Here is a 15,923-nt window from a genome sequence, read left to right on the forward strand (position 1 = left end):
TGAATGTCGGAACAGCCCTTGCTATAATTATTACAACTGAATTGGGGAATTCCCCGCCCAGCAGTTGGTTTTCCGACTCTTTAATGCAATCCTAAAAAACTAACTATTTCTATTAGGCGATATTAGCTTAAAATTTGCGCACCTGCTGCCTTCCTTGGATGTGGTAGCCGTTTCTCAGGCTCCCTCTCCGGAATCGAACCCTCAATCCTCATTTTAATGATTTGTACGGTAGGCTACTGACTGTCAAAAACGATAGTTCCCTAACACTAAAATTTTACTTGGGTGTCACTGCTCAATAACCAAATTTGGTTCCCCGCGGTTTTCCTTCACCAGTAAAAATGTGTGTTGAATATTATTGATTTTACAATTTTGTATGTTATTTTTTTTTGCTGGTTGGAAAAAATGAAATTGACTATGACTATGACTTTTCCAGTAAAACTGTAATTTTCTTTTTTTTTCGTGTAGTTTCTGTGTTTATTTGATTTTATTTATTTACTGGCTGGAAGAAATAAAATTGACTCGACTAGACCCCCCGCTTTCATAGAGTGTTTCAGGTGAGCGCTGGTCGTTAACGGCTTTTCCTGCTACCAAGTACATTCATCTGGATGAGTGCTTAGCTATTCCTATTCCCTACATGAAGTAGATGCCGGACTTCTCGCCGTAGTTCGCCATACGATTATGCCAGCTCATTGGCATTTTTATTTAACCTTGCTGTTTGTAGCCTACACTTCACATTTCAGTATTTTCGATATGTGAAAAAATTTTGAAATGAGGAGACCGGTTAGTGAGTTCGATACAACGAATAACTTGTTTCAACACCTATTATCGGCCTATACCCTATTCCTATACACAACTTGTGGCCTGTATATTTCAGCCCAATTTGTTATCTGTGTGGGAAGCCAACCAAGTAATTATTAGGACTGTTTATCCCTATTTGAGCTGTAAGGAAACCGAAAATATTTTACTGATCATTTTCTTGGACGTGATTCAACTTCCGTATTCGTGGCCTTCCGTATTTGGAAGGTCATTGGAAATCACAGGCTCTCGTTCCGGAAGTTCTCGTGGTGTCTTAGGCCTTTCACTCGGGTCGTAGTCTTTGAAGAATCCCCAGTTCCTCTTTCTGGTTGTATAATAAAATCTAGATTATGTGCGGAAATAAAAATGATGTTTCTTATTGTTACGTCAGGCTATACATCAGTAGCAATAAACTCATAACTATCTTCATATCGTTCCCGGACTAGAAAACCAGGCATAAGCTTTATTATTCATTGCTACTACAATCAAAATTAACGATAACGATTGTGCACAAATAACAACAGCAATTTTTAATGGGACTGTGGCACACCTCGAAATCTTTCCGTGTCTCGGCAGTGGGGGCACTGAATCTTGCGAGATTTGAAGATGAATCGGAACCGAAAATGCGAAAACTTCGATTACTCGGCACCAAGCCGTCGCCGGGCGATAAGTGCCCACTTATTAAACAGCAATCAGACGGCGGAAGAGAAATTGCGCCATAAACCAACGTAACTTCGTCTTCGGTAAAGTGATTAAAACGACAGAAAACAACCAAAGAACGAAATTTCGGACGATACAAAAGCTTCGAGGACCGGCACCGGTCCGGGGAAAAGCTGGGAACCACTGGACTAGGCGACCATATTATTTCTCTCCACATAAATGCATATAAAAGATCCCCATTTTTATGAATATATGGAGATGCCACCCACTTCAATTCTGTGACAAAGCTTGCTTGGGCCAACCGTGTGCGAATAAAATATGGCCCAGTGAATATTTGTTACGTCATCAGACACCATCCGTAAAATACCACACTAACAATAACTCGTGACGTAATAATTACAACAAAGTTCTCTCAGATTAATGTAATGGAAATAAAAGATAATACATAAATTAGGTAAACTTTACAATTATGATAACACAAATTAGGTAAAATAAACAATTGTGATGACACAAAGTAGATAAAACTTAACAGTTATGACGACACTAATTAGGTAAACTTCACAATTATGATCAAACAAATTAGATGAAACTTGTATTCATGATAACACAAATTATGACATCATAAAATAGAAATAGACGTAATCAACTAAACTATGACGTAACGATATAAAGTATTATATTATTTGGAATGAAATTTGTGACGTCATAGGTATACATCTAGTACTACTAAATCCTGTGTCACAATACGCTTTCAATGCACCAGTATGACACAATATCGGAAGATAAACGGGAGAATTAAATTAGGCTTGATGTAATTGATGTACCGTAGTTAGAGGTTAGTTCGAGTGACTGCCAATATACCAGGGCTATGAAGTCATATTTTTCACGGCTCAAAATAAGAAAATTAGTAAGTATCCAGTTTGGGTTAGAATTAGGAACGATTTGAAAATTTGAATTTCCGACGTAACCTGCGTTGCTAACTGGAATGTTCCATTTAGCAATGCAGGTTACCGCGAAAATTCACTGTATATGTACTAATTTGTTATTTTAAAACGTTCCGGGGTGTTTTTCTCAAATCTCACATTTTTGCATTAGTGTCGGGGGTATTGTACAAAAGATCCGAAACTACTCGCTTAAACTAAATTGTGGTAATTGAAGTAAAATTCTCGGAGTCGGAACAAAAATTTTGTTCAACATAGTGTTCTCCATAGCCCTGCAGGTGACTAACCGAGTATAATACAAAATAAAAACTTTCAAAAATATGAAATATAATTCCGTACCATGTGGGCTAAAATCAATTTGATGTTTTACCAATACATTTGAAACTCAAAATGAATGATAATAAACAATAAAGGGCGCTACCATAGTATATTAACCAAGATGGCGAGATTCAAATATCTCGTCACTCTCTAGTTTGTAATTTAGTTTGTGATGAATGAAAATAAGTCATACCCTCCAAAAATAATTTGAAAGAAAACTAAAATTAGACACTGTCTCATTATCGGGAAAGCACGGTATATATAAATTATTTCCGCGGAAGAGATGACAATAGTTAGGATTGATACGAGACTTGAAAAGATTGAAGACAGTGCTGTCAAGGAAATAGCTAGTATTTCCACTACGAGTATGCATAACTCGAAGCGATTCGGGGAGAATTATGAAGATGTTTCACAATTACGTCATAATGGGTTCCAACGTAACAAAGCAGAAGCAGCGCAGTCTATTGTCATATAATTGTGGCGAACAATGATAATTATGCGTTAATAACAGACGAATTCAGTTCCCATTCTTCTCTTTCTGACGTTACAATCAAATAAATATTCCATGTCGGTCATTTTTTGACCGATATCTGTCGTGATTCGACTTCCGTATTCGTGGCCTTTCGTGTTTGGAAGGTCATCGGAAAACACTGGCTCTCGTTCCGGAAGTTCTCGTGGTGTCTTGGGCCTTCCTCTGGGGTCATAGTCTTTGAGGAATCCCCAGTTCTTCTCCCTGATTGTATAATAAAATCTAGATTATGCGAGGAAATATTCAGTATTATGGGACCCAAGAGTTTCACTGTATGCTAACGCAAATATATTTCTTCAACGGTGAAATTCAGCCGGTTCATAGAGGTTCTACATAACCGTCTCAGATAATTTTATGAGATCAGCGAACCGGTTACCATTACTGGTTACTGTCAATGTTCTGTTTGTAACAGAACCGGCTGAAAAAAAATATGACATTGTGAAGGAACCGGCTGACAAAAAAATTGAATCCCACCATTGGTCCAAACTCCTTCAGAAAAAGATTTATTGCCACAAAAACAAAGTCAACAGTATTAAAAACATAATTCAATATGGAAAAATATTTCAGCAGTAATAACAGTGATTAATTAATATTTTGTGCGGGTCGGTGTGCAGGTCCGATCAAGGTCATCTAGGCCAGGGCTATTCAACTGGCGGAGCGCGGTCCAAATACGGACCTTTCGAGGATTTGATTCGGACCGGACCTAATTCTCTATTTTGGACCATTAGCCCCACTTTTTTGAGTTTCCTTTTAAAAAATGATTTTTATAGTTTTAAATATATTTAAAAAAAAAAACTGTAACATCATAATAAACAATCTTTATTTGCTAATAATCATTATCCGGCCGAGCAGTGCGCGTTTAAGGATGCCGAAATATAATTTATGGAAAGACCGTACCCATGATCTGATCAGCTAGGCACTTGTGTATATGCTGCATATAAGAGTGCTCCTGAAGTATTCGTACCAAGATGGCGCACAACCTGAACATAGTATGGGTACCAGGTTAGTGTTGTTCAGGTTGTGCGTCATCTTGGTACGAATACTTCCAGACCTCCCATATAAACTCATCATGGCATAGTATAGTATAGTTCAAGTCTCGTGTTAATAGGTAAACTAATATATACTATCGGTATACACAGTAATCGGTATTACTAACGCGTAATTTACGCTATAAATTTTTATAGTTTCAGTGGCTTTTGGCACTTTAGAGATCGTCGCTACTGCTGAGAAATGCGTCTGCTATACTTTTACTTTTGAGTGAATGTGCATGCCCCCGGTTTAGCAATTTCTTCTATAAAAAGGCCTTGTTTGAGAAAAAATCGTTTCATGAATAATAAATAACTTAAAAATTTGTGCTCACGGCGAGGTAACCTTTCGCAATGCGCGATAAAAATTTGAGAGAGAATCAGTGAATGCGAGAGAATATACAAATGTAGACAGTAATCGAGTGGATAGTCTTCGCTTTCCTCGTTAGTATAGTGGTGAGTATCCCCGCCTGTCACGCGGGAGACCGGGGTTCGATTCCCCGACGGGGAGCACCTTTTTGAACATTTGTATTAAAATATTTCTTCCGGAAAAATAAAACGCAAGCGCAAAGGGAATAATGAGTGAAAAAAGTAATGGGAAAAACGAAACGGAGAGTGACTTTGACGCAGGGATATGCGTATATTTTGGTAGATTTCACGTAAGCCCGAAAAGGAGTGAATTAATATTTGTAAAACACTCGTCTCTCACAGACACGAAAAAAACACTAAACAAGGAGGCACGCAAGCGTGTGTAATTTGACTTAATAACCGTCATAAAGTCGATATACGAGCGATAAAGAACAAGGAAACGTCAGAAAAGAAAAGTTATGATTGAGATTTTTAAATAGATGGGACACGTTTTTATAATCAAGAGGTTGTTACACTGCAAAAATCTAATTATAGAAAATGACTGCATAATGCTTTCACGGAGATATAAAAGGATCTATCAAGACATCAAAGCGAATTTCTGAAACCAATGTGACGTCATAATAGTGTACTCAATTTACATCATATCATGGCGTCACAAATTATCAATTACTATGGATTATCTTCTGATGACATCATGGGTATCCGACTGTCGACATGAACTCGTAACCGTGCGAGAGGTCGTGGTACGCCATATGAAAAAGTCGTCCTAACGGCTTTACTAACCCCCGAAAAAATATTCTATTATCGCCTTGGAGTGGAAGATAGAATTGTTTTTAAATTAACCGCGACAGCAGTTGTTATCGGGCGTGAATATTCCGTGATCCTTTTCTTGAGTAGTATGACAGACTGATAAATTAAAAATTATGGCAAAAGTTACCCACCAAACTCCAACACCTTTCCACTCTCCCTCTACTCTTTCCCGCCAAATTTTGTTCTGCGCAACTTCATTGTGATCGACAGTATCCTTTCTTTTACCGGATGTAACGGGTTTCTGTCCGGATGCCTTTTCACTGACACCGCGATAAGGAGTTGAAGTTTGCCCAATAGGTAATCGATATCCGGCCGATGTCGTTCGTCGTTCCATTGTGATGAAATAAAGAATAATGAACGAATAAATTAAAAATATTACCGCCTGTATGACAAAATACACAAGAAACAAACAATAAATCACTTGTGCTAAGGTCTGCCGTGTTTCCCCGAAAATAATACTAGGTCTTAATTCAATTTTTTTCCGAAAAATAACACTAGGGCTTATTTTCGGGGGATGTCTTTTATTTTCACCTATCAAAATTACAGAGTAGTGAATTACGAAATTTTCGAATGTACAAAATATGAAAACCGGATCCATCCACTAATAAATAACACGTTTTATTTAAAAGAACTGCTAACATGGAATATTAATTATTTAAAACGCGTAGGAGAAATTTCTCGCTATCGACTAGGTCTAAAAAAAAATCGGGCTATCGACCAGGTCTTATTTTAAGGGGATGGATTACATTAAAATCATTATTAAAATTCTGGCTAGGTCCCATTTTCAGGGTAGGTCTTATTTTCGGGGAAACACGGTATATGTAGATTTTTTTAGGCTGCAAGTTTCCCCAATTTACGGTAGTCGAACACCAACTAAGAGCGGATATATATTGTATTTAAGGAACAATCATTGAATAACTATATATTAGTATTTGCAAGCGCGTTTTACATAGGGTCCCACAAAAGCAAATGCCGGTCCAACTTAAAGCCAATGGGCTTTTCATTCGAGACCCCATTAAATCATTTACGAATGCTTGAAGCTTTTTTACACATGGCCGAGACAAGCCACAACACAGGAGCGTAGCCATGACTTTTCAAATTGAAGGGGGGACGGTCTGAAATTTCCAACTACCGAGTTAAACTGTACGGCTAGCCGGTCCGGAGGCCGGGAACGTGGGTTTTCAACAGCCTTGACCGTCTAAAAAGCGTTTCAAACCTGCTAGACACCACAGAACACCGACCCGCGGGCTAAATCCGAACCTAAATGGAAAGACCTGGACTCGTCGTCACTATAAACGCCAGAAATACTCCGGACACGATCGCAACACGAGATTTAGAAACTTCTACCCCCAATTCTGACATACACCACTCAACTTTCGCCGCAGTGTTCTTTTTTTGTTCGTTACATCTGCGATGCGCTAATTATTGTTCACCTAATAGTCAGAAATATTTTTCTAAAGCTATTTGACGCACGAGCGACTCTCAACTGTGCGCGGACTCCCTCGAAATTGTTTCTCTTCGCGAACAAAATGAAAATAATTCAGCGGTTAAAAGGTCACTTGGTAACAATGGTTCTCTTGTTCTTTTTGAACAAAAACTACGACACGACTCTTGTCGCGTCACAATTGAATATTGTTTTGTGATAAATGTTGGTTTGTTACGTAACAGTAGGGTGAATTATGAGTGTTTATTTAGACTTATTGGGCAAACACAAAGAGTATTCGATTCGATACCACGAAGGTATGGAACGCCTTTTGGGAATATTCAATAAAATTTCTCCCGAGAAGCCTGATACAATTTATGCGAAAAATTATGCTTCTATTCTAACAGGTATGGGATTCAATTAACGAAGACCTGTTTCTCTGCCCGCGTTAGCTTGACAGGATGATCTCTTCGAGATAAACAAAAACATGTGAATCCTAATCTCAGGTGGAGGGAACAAAAAGGAGACTCTTCATTACTCGACAACTTTTTATCAACATCACAGAAACGATACTTTTGCTTATCTCAGTTAGGTTATAGAACTGAAATGGACAAGCTACGGCCCACGGGCAAAATCCGGCCCGTTGCGTAATTCAATCTGGCCCGCCTGATGCAGCCACAACCAAACTAAAAGCTAACTAAAAGGAATTTGCTGAGATAGCAAATAAATTAGGTTTGGGCATGGCGCTTATTGTTTTCCACTTAAAATGGAATTAAATAAAACATGTCCTACCTTCCTCTAATGACTTTTATGTAAAATTATTTTTCACAATTTTATTTCGTCACAGATTTCGAGTATTTGAATATGACCGCCCATGATTTTGAACTATTGTATTGCCTGTTACAACAAAAGCATATAAAAAAGGAGGGAACAAAGTAACAGAAAGTGAATGATTTATTAAGTAACAATTATATTTACAAAGCGTGATTTTGTTACGTCATAATTGCGGATCTGGTCTCCTGTTTACACAAAGAACTTGAGTCGTTGACAGCTTTAAAGTGCGGCGACGCTTCTCAAGTGTTGACCGCACAGCAGTAAAAGTTTGAATTTATTCGAAAGTCGTTTGATGCCACTTTCTATCTGACTAAAATTCCCGACCTCATAACTCATATTATTACATATTGTAATGTTGATTGTCGTTGCTTGATAACCAACCTTGGTTCTATTTTAGATTAAAATTTTGTGTACAAATTTTATCCTTCCCGATTTCGTACGCTAATGCAAGTATGATGCAGCCAGACTAAACACGACTATTTTATACAAATTCAAGATTATTACTGCACACTAACACAAATGTATGTCTGTAACGTTTCGTCGAATCAAGGCCAGACTTTAGCAAACAAGCAGAAACAAATACATTTGTGTTAGTCTGCAGGAGGACTCTTTAATTGCGTGGTATGGACATTTTGGTTGACAATTATTTTATTATGTCGGAGAGCGAGTGAAATTTTAGTCAATCTGGGTTCAGTTATTTGAACACCACGGTGTCGGGCCTGACTTTCCCGACTGCACAGAGTATGAATATAAAGTCAGAGTCCAAATTTTTGTCAATTCGAATTAAGAGGCATCTTTGAACAGCATGCAGTTGTGGAGAATATTCTCGGCTGAACAAGTGTCTTTAAAATATTTCGAATATTCGCTAACGGCTCGAATCCTAGAATTTGACATTTTTTTCTGATATTGATATCATTATTGTAAAATGTTCCGACTCGAATTTTTGACCTTCTGTAGTGGGAAATTAGGATTTAAGAATTATAAAAGTCAAAACTAAAAAGTCTTGTAAGTAAAGATTCCGTTTTAATTGTTCCATAATCCCCGATCTGGAAACTAGAGTCGCAGTCAAAAGTATTGTAAAACCGCCTCCGGAAACAATTTTGATCTGTCCGTAGTCGGGCAGAACTTTCACGACCACATGGTTTTATATTCGAGCGCTGGCAAAATAATTCGAATATTTGATATCGAATCATACATTTCGATTTTGACACTTTTTTGTATTGAACTCATTTTTATAAAATGTTCTGGGAGCTCCAGAAGTATGTGCACCAAGATGGCGCACAACCTGAACTTAGTATGTGTGCCAGATTAGGGTTTCAGGTTGTGCGCCATCTTGATGCACATACTTCAGAAGCGCCCATTTCTGAACCGTTTTAGTTCGATTGAATCAAGAATAAGAATTGGTAAGAAGAAGTCTGTTCGAACGCATTCGTCCGAAATTGGGTATTTGCTTACAAAATATTATCCGTCTACATCAGGGGTCAGCAACCTACGACCCGCGGAGTAAAATAATCCGGCCCGTGACGCTTCACTGAATTATAGTAAAAAAACAGCTGTTTTGAGGATTATATTCTTTACGTAACAGAATTCATTGTAAGACACGTGTAGACTAAATTATATCATAATTTAACAAGTATAAAATTTACAATTACCCGTTTAATGAGCCTATAATTTAATTATAAATAGAAAAATGGCAACAAAACACAACAAAGGTAAGTTGATGCTAAGTTCAAAGGAGCCAAAAATATTCAAATGCGATTTTTTACGATGCAATGTAATGAGGAAAGTAATCTATATTCTATTCGAGAGATGTATCACTGCTGGATTTTCATTATAAGAAGTATCATCCGTTCGGTTTTCAACTTTCTAAAAATATGTGAGGCCCGCCAATGACTCGCAACCATGAATTTTGGTCCACGAGCTACGAAAGGTTGCCGAACCCTGGTCTACATAAAGCTATCTAATAAGATAGTAAATATTCTAACTTGTCTAACACATTTTCGAACATACGTGACCAAATTTTTGGGGAAATAACAAATAAGATTTGCTCGAAATAGAAACACGCTCAAATTTATTCCTCTAAAATCATAACCTTACTCAACGACTGTGAATCTACGATAACAAGGTATTTAGGTTCCAATTTTATCTTCACATCTAAATGTCAAATCCGGACAAAGTTCCAGTTCCTTACTAAAACATAATAACCTTTCTATAGCCTTGTTCGGATTTAAATTGTGAAAAAACGCCTCATCAAAAATATTTAGTCTCTAACGCTGACATGGGCAAATTACGGCCCGCGGGCAAAATCCGACCGGTTTGGTACTTCAATCTGGCCTGCCTGATGCTGCCACAACCAAACTAAAACCAAATTATGATGTTTTAGCTGAAAAACGCTCAAGGAATTTGTTAAAATTGCGAATAAATTCAGTTTTGGCACGAGGCTTCTTTATTTCCCAATTTTGGTTTTGTAACACTGTAAGTATCGTTGATAAAATGTAACTTTTTACGTACATGGCCCGCCAGTCCAGATGAGCAAAATTTTTGAACCCTGGTTCAAAAACCTTGCCCACCCTTGCTTTAATAACGTCTAAAATAAAATAAAAAAGAATAATGGGTTCGCTGATTATCGAGAATAAGCTACACAAGTCCCAATATCTCGCATAAACAACAGGTTATAAATTCTTATCCAATAACGTAATACCATTGCTCAGTATAGTTTTAATAAAGCCTTTCACAACTTCACTCAGGAAAGGCCAGTCACTTATACATAAAATAACTACTACTATTTGAATTGACTGGGATATTTCCGATATAGAACTGCACAACAAATTGTATCACACTCTGGGCTAAATGGCGGGCATAACTTCATAGTCAAGTTAACAACACTATCAAGTCCACGTATCTGCAACAGATAATTGTCTAACTAATCCATTACCCGACATATACTGTTATCGGACGAAATGCCGTGGTTCGCCATATGATTAAGCATCACCCAAGATAACTATGTAAATCCTATCCTAATCAGGCTTCTGGTTCAATAACTGCTTAACTAACCCCAAACCCAACATAATCACATACACTGACAATCGTGAGGCAGTGAGTGCTTTGCCATACAGCCATATGATCAAGTCTTCTTATTTGATTTTCTCACCCCTGGGATAAATATAAATCCTAATCTTAATAGTCGAGTTTTTCAGCCTTGAATACGCTACCTTAACGACCTGCTTAGCGTAATTTGTACTTATCTTTCGACTGTCAACAGTGTAACGATATCAAAGCTATGCTCACGCCTCTCGCCCAGCACCATTTGTTTACTCGGTTGACTAGGTAACTAGAGATTGTGATTTCAGAATGGAATAAATGAAGCGATTCGGATGACACAATACGGTAGGTGGGACGAGGCGTGGATTGATCATACTACGTCATAATGAAACACAATGGTCACTAAATTTAAAAGTCGCAAAACGCAACAAAAGAGATCACTGTGACATAACAAAGATCTTTGTTCGCGAACAAACCAGACGTCAATTCGTGTATCAAATCTTAAATAAACAATGAAATCAAATAATCGGGACGCTGAACTGACTAGCAAATAATTAAAATATTTAGCTTAACCCTCTACACCCGGTAGTGCCGACCATTAGATTCATATTATCGTTTTGTATAGCGAATCGTATTATGATTCTTCCGCAAATGAAGGCAATGAATGGGTTAATTAACGTAATTCTCGAGCGTTTGCTCAAATCAGCTCAGAACACCTAAAATAATTTTTCGGTCTGCGCGGACCCCTTCGTTATCTGCATAAGAAAACTTTATTAAACAGTAGAAATGAAAAAAAAAACGCAACTTTAATGTGAATGCTTGTTGTGTGTCTTGAACAAAAAAGATCATATGCGTTGTCAGGGGGTTGGTGGGTGAGACCCTTTTTTGCCGGTGGTGAATCTAATTGGAAATAGGGATATTTTATAAGTTTGATCTTGCCTGCCTTATTTTGGATATGGATATTTACGTTCCATCCACGTATTTTCAACGTGGTTTTTCAAATAAAACATTCTTTCGCCTCACTATCTGTTATTTGTACGGTTAGCCATCATTTTTGAGGTGAGGGCGCGAGACTTGACAAATTCTAAAAAGGGGGGCGCGGCTTAAAAAGTTTGAGAACCACTGTACTAGGACTGCGACACAATTTCACAACATACGCAAAGCGCGATTTGGTAGAGATCTTTTGGCACCAGTGTTAACCGTCTTTAACGGTTTCGCAGATCAAGAAAATTGATAATAACTGGGGGTTAAAGCGGAATAAAAAAAGGTTTTTGGATCAGTGGCCAAAAATATTGCCCACGTCGACTGGTGGCCCATGTAAGTGTGACGTAAAAAGTTACACGTGACCGCGCACGAGGCAAAAGAAAGAGGCAGGAAAAGCACGCTGTCGAATCGTGTAAAGGAGAAAAGTGAAGTTTTGCATATCATGAAAGTCTGTGGCAACAAAAAATACAACTTACACAGACTACGATCATATTCTAACAAGCCTATTGCAGGGACAGAATGAATCACCGGATTTGGACCGCCGGTTGTAGTTTGCCCATGTTAGGGTTTAGAGAGTGGTATCAAAGTATGTTGTTGTCGCAGATCCAGATATTTATTGGACACAAAATGAACCTACGAATGGTTTTGTTATTATGTTTTCGTTTTGAAAAATTTCTCTACGACTACGGAACCAGTGAATTTTCACTGATTGTCGCTCGTTGTTGTCGCTTGGAAGGAAATTTCTTTCATTCATTTCACAAATATCTGTGGGCTCTATGGATTTGTTTTTCAATTCGAAAATTTGTGTAATGACGTCACCAAAATTAAAAATTGCGGGCCGTGGTTCCGTGATCACATCTAAGTGATCTGGGCAGCCTACCGGTACTGAAAAATATTTTATACTACTCTGTTTTGACTTTCGTGTCCTTATTTTTGAGAATTGCTCTCTTTTTATTTATTGAAAAACGGTGAGTTGTAGGCGAGAAAATTATCGGTAATAATATATAATTGATACTCACGCCATTGGCGTTGCCGCTTTCAAATTCTTGATATTCTTTGCCGCCCTTTTGTGGAATCGAGGTAAATTTAGATAAGAGCTATACTGTAAAGAAAACGCAGATATATTACATTCATTTTTGGGTGTGAACTACCTCCAGTAATGGATAATATTGCAAGAATACCAAAACAAAGTGAGTTAATTCTGCTTCGATCAAATCAGAAATCAAGCAGTCCAATATCAGTAGAACTTTTTGCCTAGAGCAGGAGTCGGCAAACTTTATGTACTCGCGGTCCAACTATAAACATCTCCGGTATAGCGTGTGGTCCGCAATATTTTCCGCCTTCGAACAATCGCTACATTAGTCTTTAAATAATGAAGCACTTGCACCTTCTATTTCTGTGTTAAAAGCCTGCCAAAATTGAATGTGTATGTGGCCTTTTCAATATATTATCAAGCAATACATTACGTTTTCAATTACTTATTATCAATGTGACAAACCGTACACCGTACAGCAGCACTTGTCACCCAATAAATTCTGATTGGGGCAATAATAAATTTAATATCAATTTTTGTTTCATGCATTGAAAGTCGGGTCGTTCGAGGGCCGCAAAAAATTGGTTTGCGGGCCGCATTTGGCCCGCGGGTCGCAGTTTGCCGACCCCTGGCCTAGAGCTTTGACATAGTCAGCGAGAAATAGCCGTGTTTGCTACCAACTGGCAACTCTTTTATTAGTACTCTTTCCATTTTTAGTTGAGGGATTGGAACTTTGCTTTGTGCAAACCTGCAACTCTTCTATCAGTACTCTTTCCACTTTTAGTTGAGGGCTTGAAACCTTGCTCTGTGCAAACTTGCAATTTCGTTATCTGTACTCTTTCTACTTTTAAGGTTCGTAGCCTGCTTTGGGCAAATTTATAAAACAATAATTAGTTATTTCCAAAATTAAACTCTCCCGTCGGCTGCTTGTGTCAAAATAAAAGTTGTCATTATGTTAAAGCGTGGACCACGTATGAAATTGCGTAATCACACCGCTCTTGTGATGAAATGATTGAATACCAAACAAAAGCTTTGAATGTATGAGTTTGTAACCACCACAAGCGCTAGTTCAATTAAAAATAAGACTAAATAACTTAAGGCAGAAACAGGTGTGCTTCCGTGGTAATCTTACCAAGATGGCGCACAACCTGAACATGGTATGTGTACCAGATTAGGGTTATCGTACTATGATGGCGCACAACCTGAACAGGGTATGTGTACCAGATTAGGGTTATCGTACTAGGATGGCGCACAACCTGAACATGGTATGTGTACCAGATTAGGGTTATCGTACTAGGATGGCGCACAACCTGAACATGGTATGTGTACCAGATTAGGGTTATCGTACTAGGATGGCGCACAATCTGAACAGGTATGTGTACCAGGTTAGAATTAGCAGGACATGCACAACCTGAACATGATATGTGCACTCCACATCTAGCCAGATGATGGTCCTCATTTGTTCAATAATTCAGTCGTTTTTTTTTCGGGATAAAAATGTGTAACCTCTACTTACTCAGTTTTAAAAGTCCAGAATTCCGACTGCAACCGATATTACAATTTTCACTACGTTTTTTAACGCCAGCAAAGGCACTAAATTTTGTGGCAGTTTTTTTCAATGGTTTCAGTTTATAATTGGTACTCCCGTAGTGTGTGTTAGGACTAGGCCATCACTTTATTCCGATTTGTCCTTATTTCAGTCCCATTACAAGTTCGGGAACTGTCTGTATTATAGCCAAGTGAAGTCCATAGGTTTCAGTCCCTTTACACAACTTGTAGGTAGTAGGCGAACAAAATTAGTTACCTCCACATTTGTACACATACTTCTGGAGCGCCAAAAAAATCCTAAAAACACCAACCTAGCTAACCAAGTTGACTTACAGTTGCCCACTCATCGTCAACATTACAGACCTTTCCCAGCTATTACAATTAACGTACTAACTGTATGAGCGAAGCCGCCGTTTCATAGCATAAGCAAGAGTGGCAAATCGTCCTAGGTTTGGTATGGGCCAGGCATGTGAGCGTTATATGAGCAGGGCCCCATGCTAGGTAAGCAGTAATGCCATTTTAAAATGTCTCCCATATTGACAAAATAATTAGAAAAAAAGGTAAACTTTGACTGTAATTTTGGTGTAAATCATAACATATTATATTATTTGATACCAATACCCATAGAAGCGTTTGTTTTAAAGACAAAGATATACCCTACAAAGAAAGACTTATTTATATGCAGACACGGATCTTAGAAAAGAAACATGAAAATATCCAATAACGTAGAAATATTAGTTTATTTTACGAACTTTCACAAGTGAAAGTCCTCTACTTAAGTACTAGGGTAATTATAACCAAACTATGCTCTCCAGCCAATCGAAATAGTCACGTTACGCTCTCTCAGCTTGAAGAGTCCTTAAAAGAATTATTTTGAAAACTTAAAAAAAAAAAAAAAATCGCAAAAATATCGAGCAGCGGTTACCAACTGGGGCCATGCCCATCTCCCCGGGGTCACAGAGCAGTTGGAAGTGGTCGCAATGCTAGTACTTTTCCTGTCACAAGAAACCTTCCCGTTCTTCCTAGTTTCATTGCATAAAAAGGGTATTTCACAAGATGTTTTCACTTTGCTGAGCATGAATTGTTTCAACATAATATGATTTTGAATCTACCAACCCAAATAACAGTATAAATACCACGGAAATGATAAACAGGGGGGAATGAGTGCTAAAAGCGTTCGGAAGGATCCTGCGAGCCATAAGAGGTTGGGAACCACTAATATAGAATTTTCAGCGTCTTTGTAATTGAATGGAATGTATTCAGTCGCATTATTAGCAAGTAAAAAGCTTCGAGATCAAAACAAAGCGATAAAACGATATCAAGCTCTGAGAGCAAAACAAAGCGACAACCATCGTGGTCGGCGTGTCGTGCAAAGCGTTAGAAAAGCTCTCGTCACCGCACCTTTGAATCGAATATTTTTTTCGAATCGAATCTCGAATACTTGTAGTCCGGCAGAATCGGGCATTAACATTGTTTTGGGACATAAAGTTTTTTTTATTGTTTAGATATAATGTCGATGACATAAATAATGATACCCAGGTGGGTGTGGAGTATATAACGTTGAGCAATTTTTTTTAAATGGATTTTAAGTATTCCCACCAAGATGACGCAC

The 15,923-nt window shown here is 38.0% G+C and overlaps 1 protein-coding gene and 1 non-coding gene across 2 annotated transcripts; one reads left to right on the forward strand and one right to left on the reverse strand.

Annotated features, from left to right (window-relative positions):
• Positions 1–1,862: 1,862 nt before the first annotated feature.
• Positions 1,863–12,832, reverse strand: LOC120335797 (ciliary microtubule inner protein 5-like). The gene is made up of 3 exons (XM_039403420.2): positions 12,750–12,832; positions 5,579–5,707; positions 1,863–3,447 (listed from the first exon to the last, which is right to left on the reverse strand). The coding sequence occupies exons 1-3, from the start codon at positions 12,752–12,754 to the stop codon at positions 3,216–3,218; spliced, it is 366 nt and encodes a 121-aa protein (XP_039259354.2). The 5' UTR covers positions 12,755–12,832; the 3' UTR covers positions 1,863–3,215.
• Positions 4,708–4,779, forward strand: Trnad-guc (transfer RNA aspartic acid (anticodon GUC)). Its single transcript has one exon. It is a non-coding gene; the product is annotated as a tRNA-Asp (tRNA).
• Positions 12,833–15,923: the final 3,091 nt, after the last annotated feature.

The sequence above is a fragment of the Styela clava genome, chromosome 2, assembly GCF_964204865.1.
Source record: "Styela clava chromosome 2, kaStyClav1.hap1.2, whole genome shotgun sequence".
Lineage (NCBI taxonomy): Eukaryota > Metazoa > Chordata > Ascidiacea > Stolidobranchia > Styelidae > Styela > Styela clava.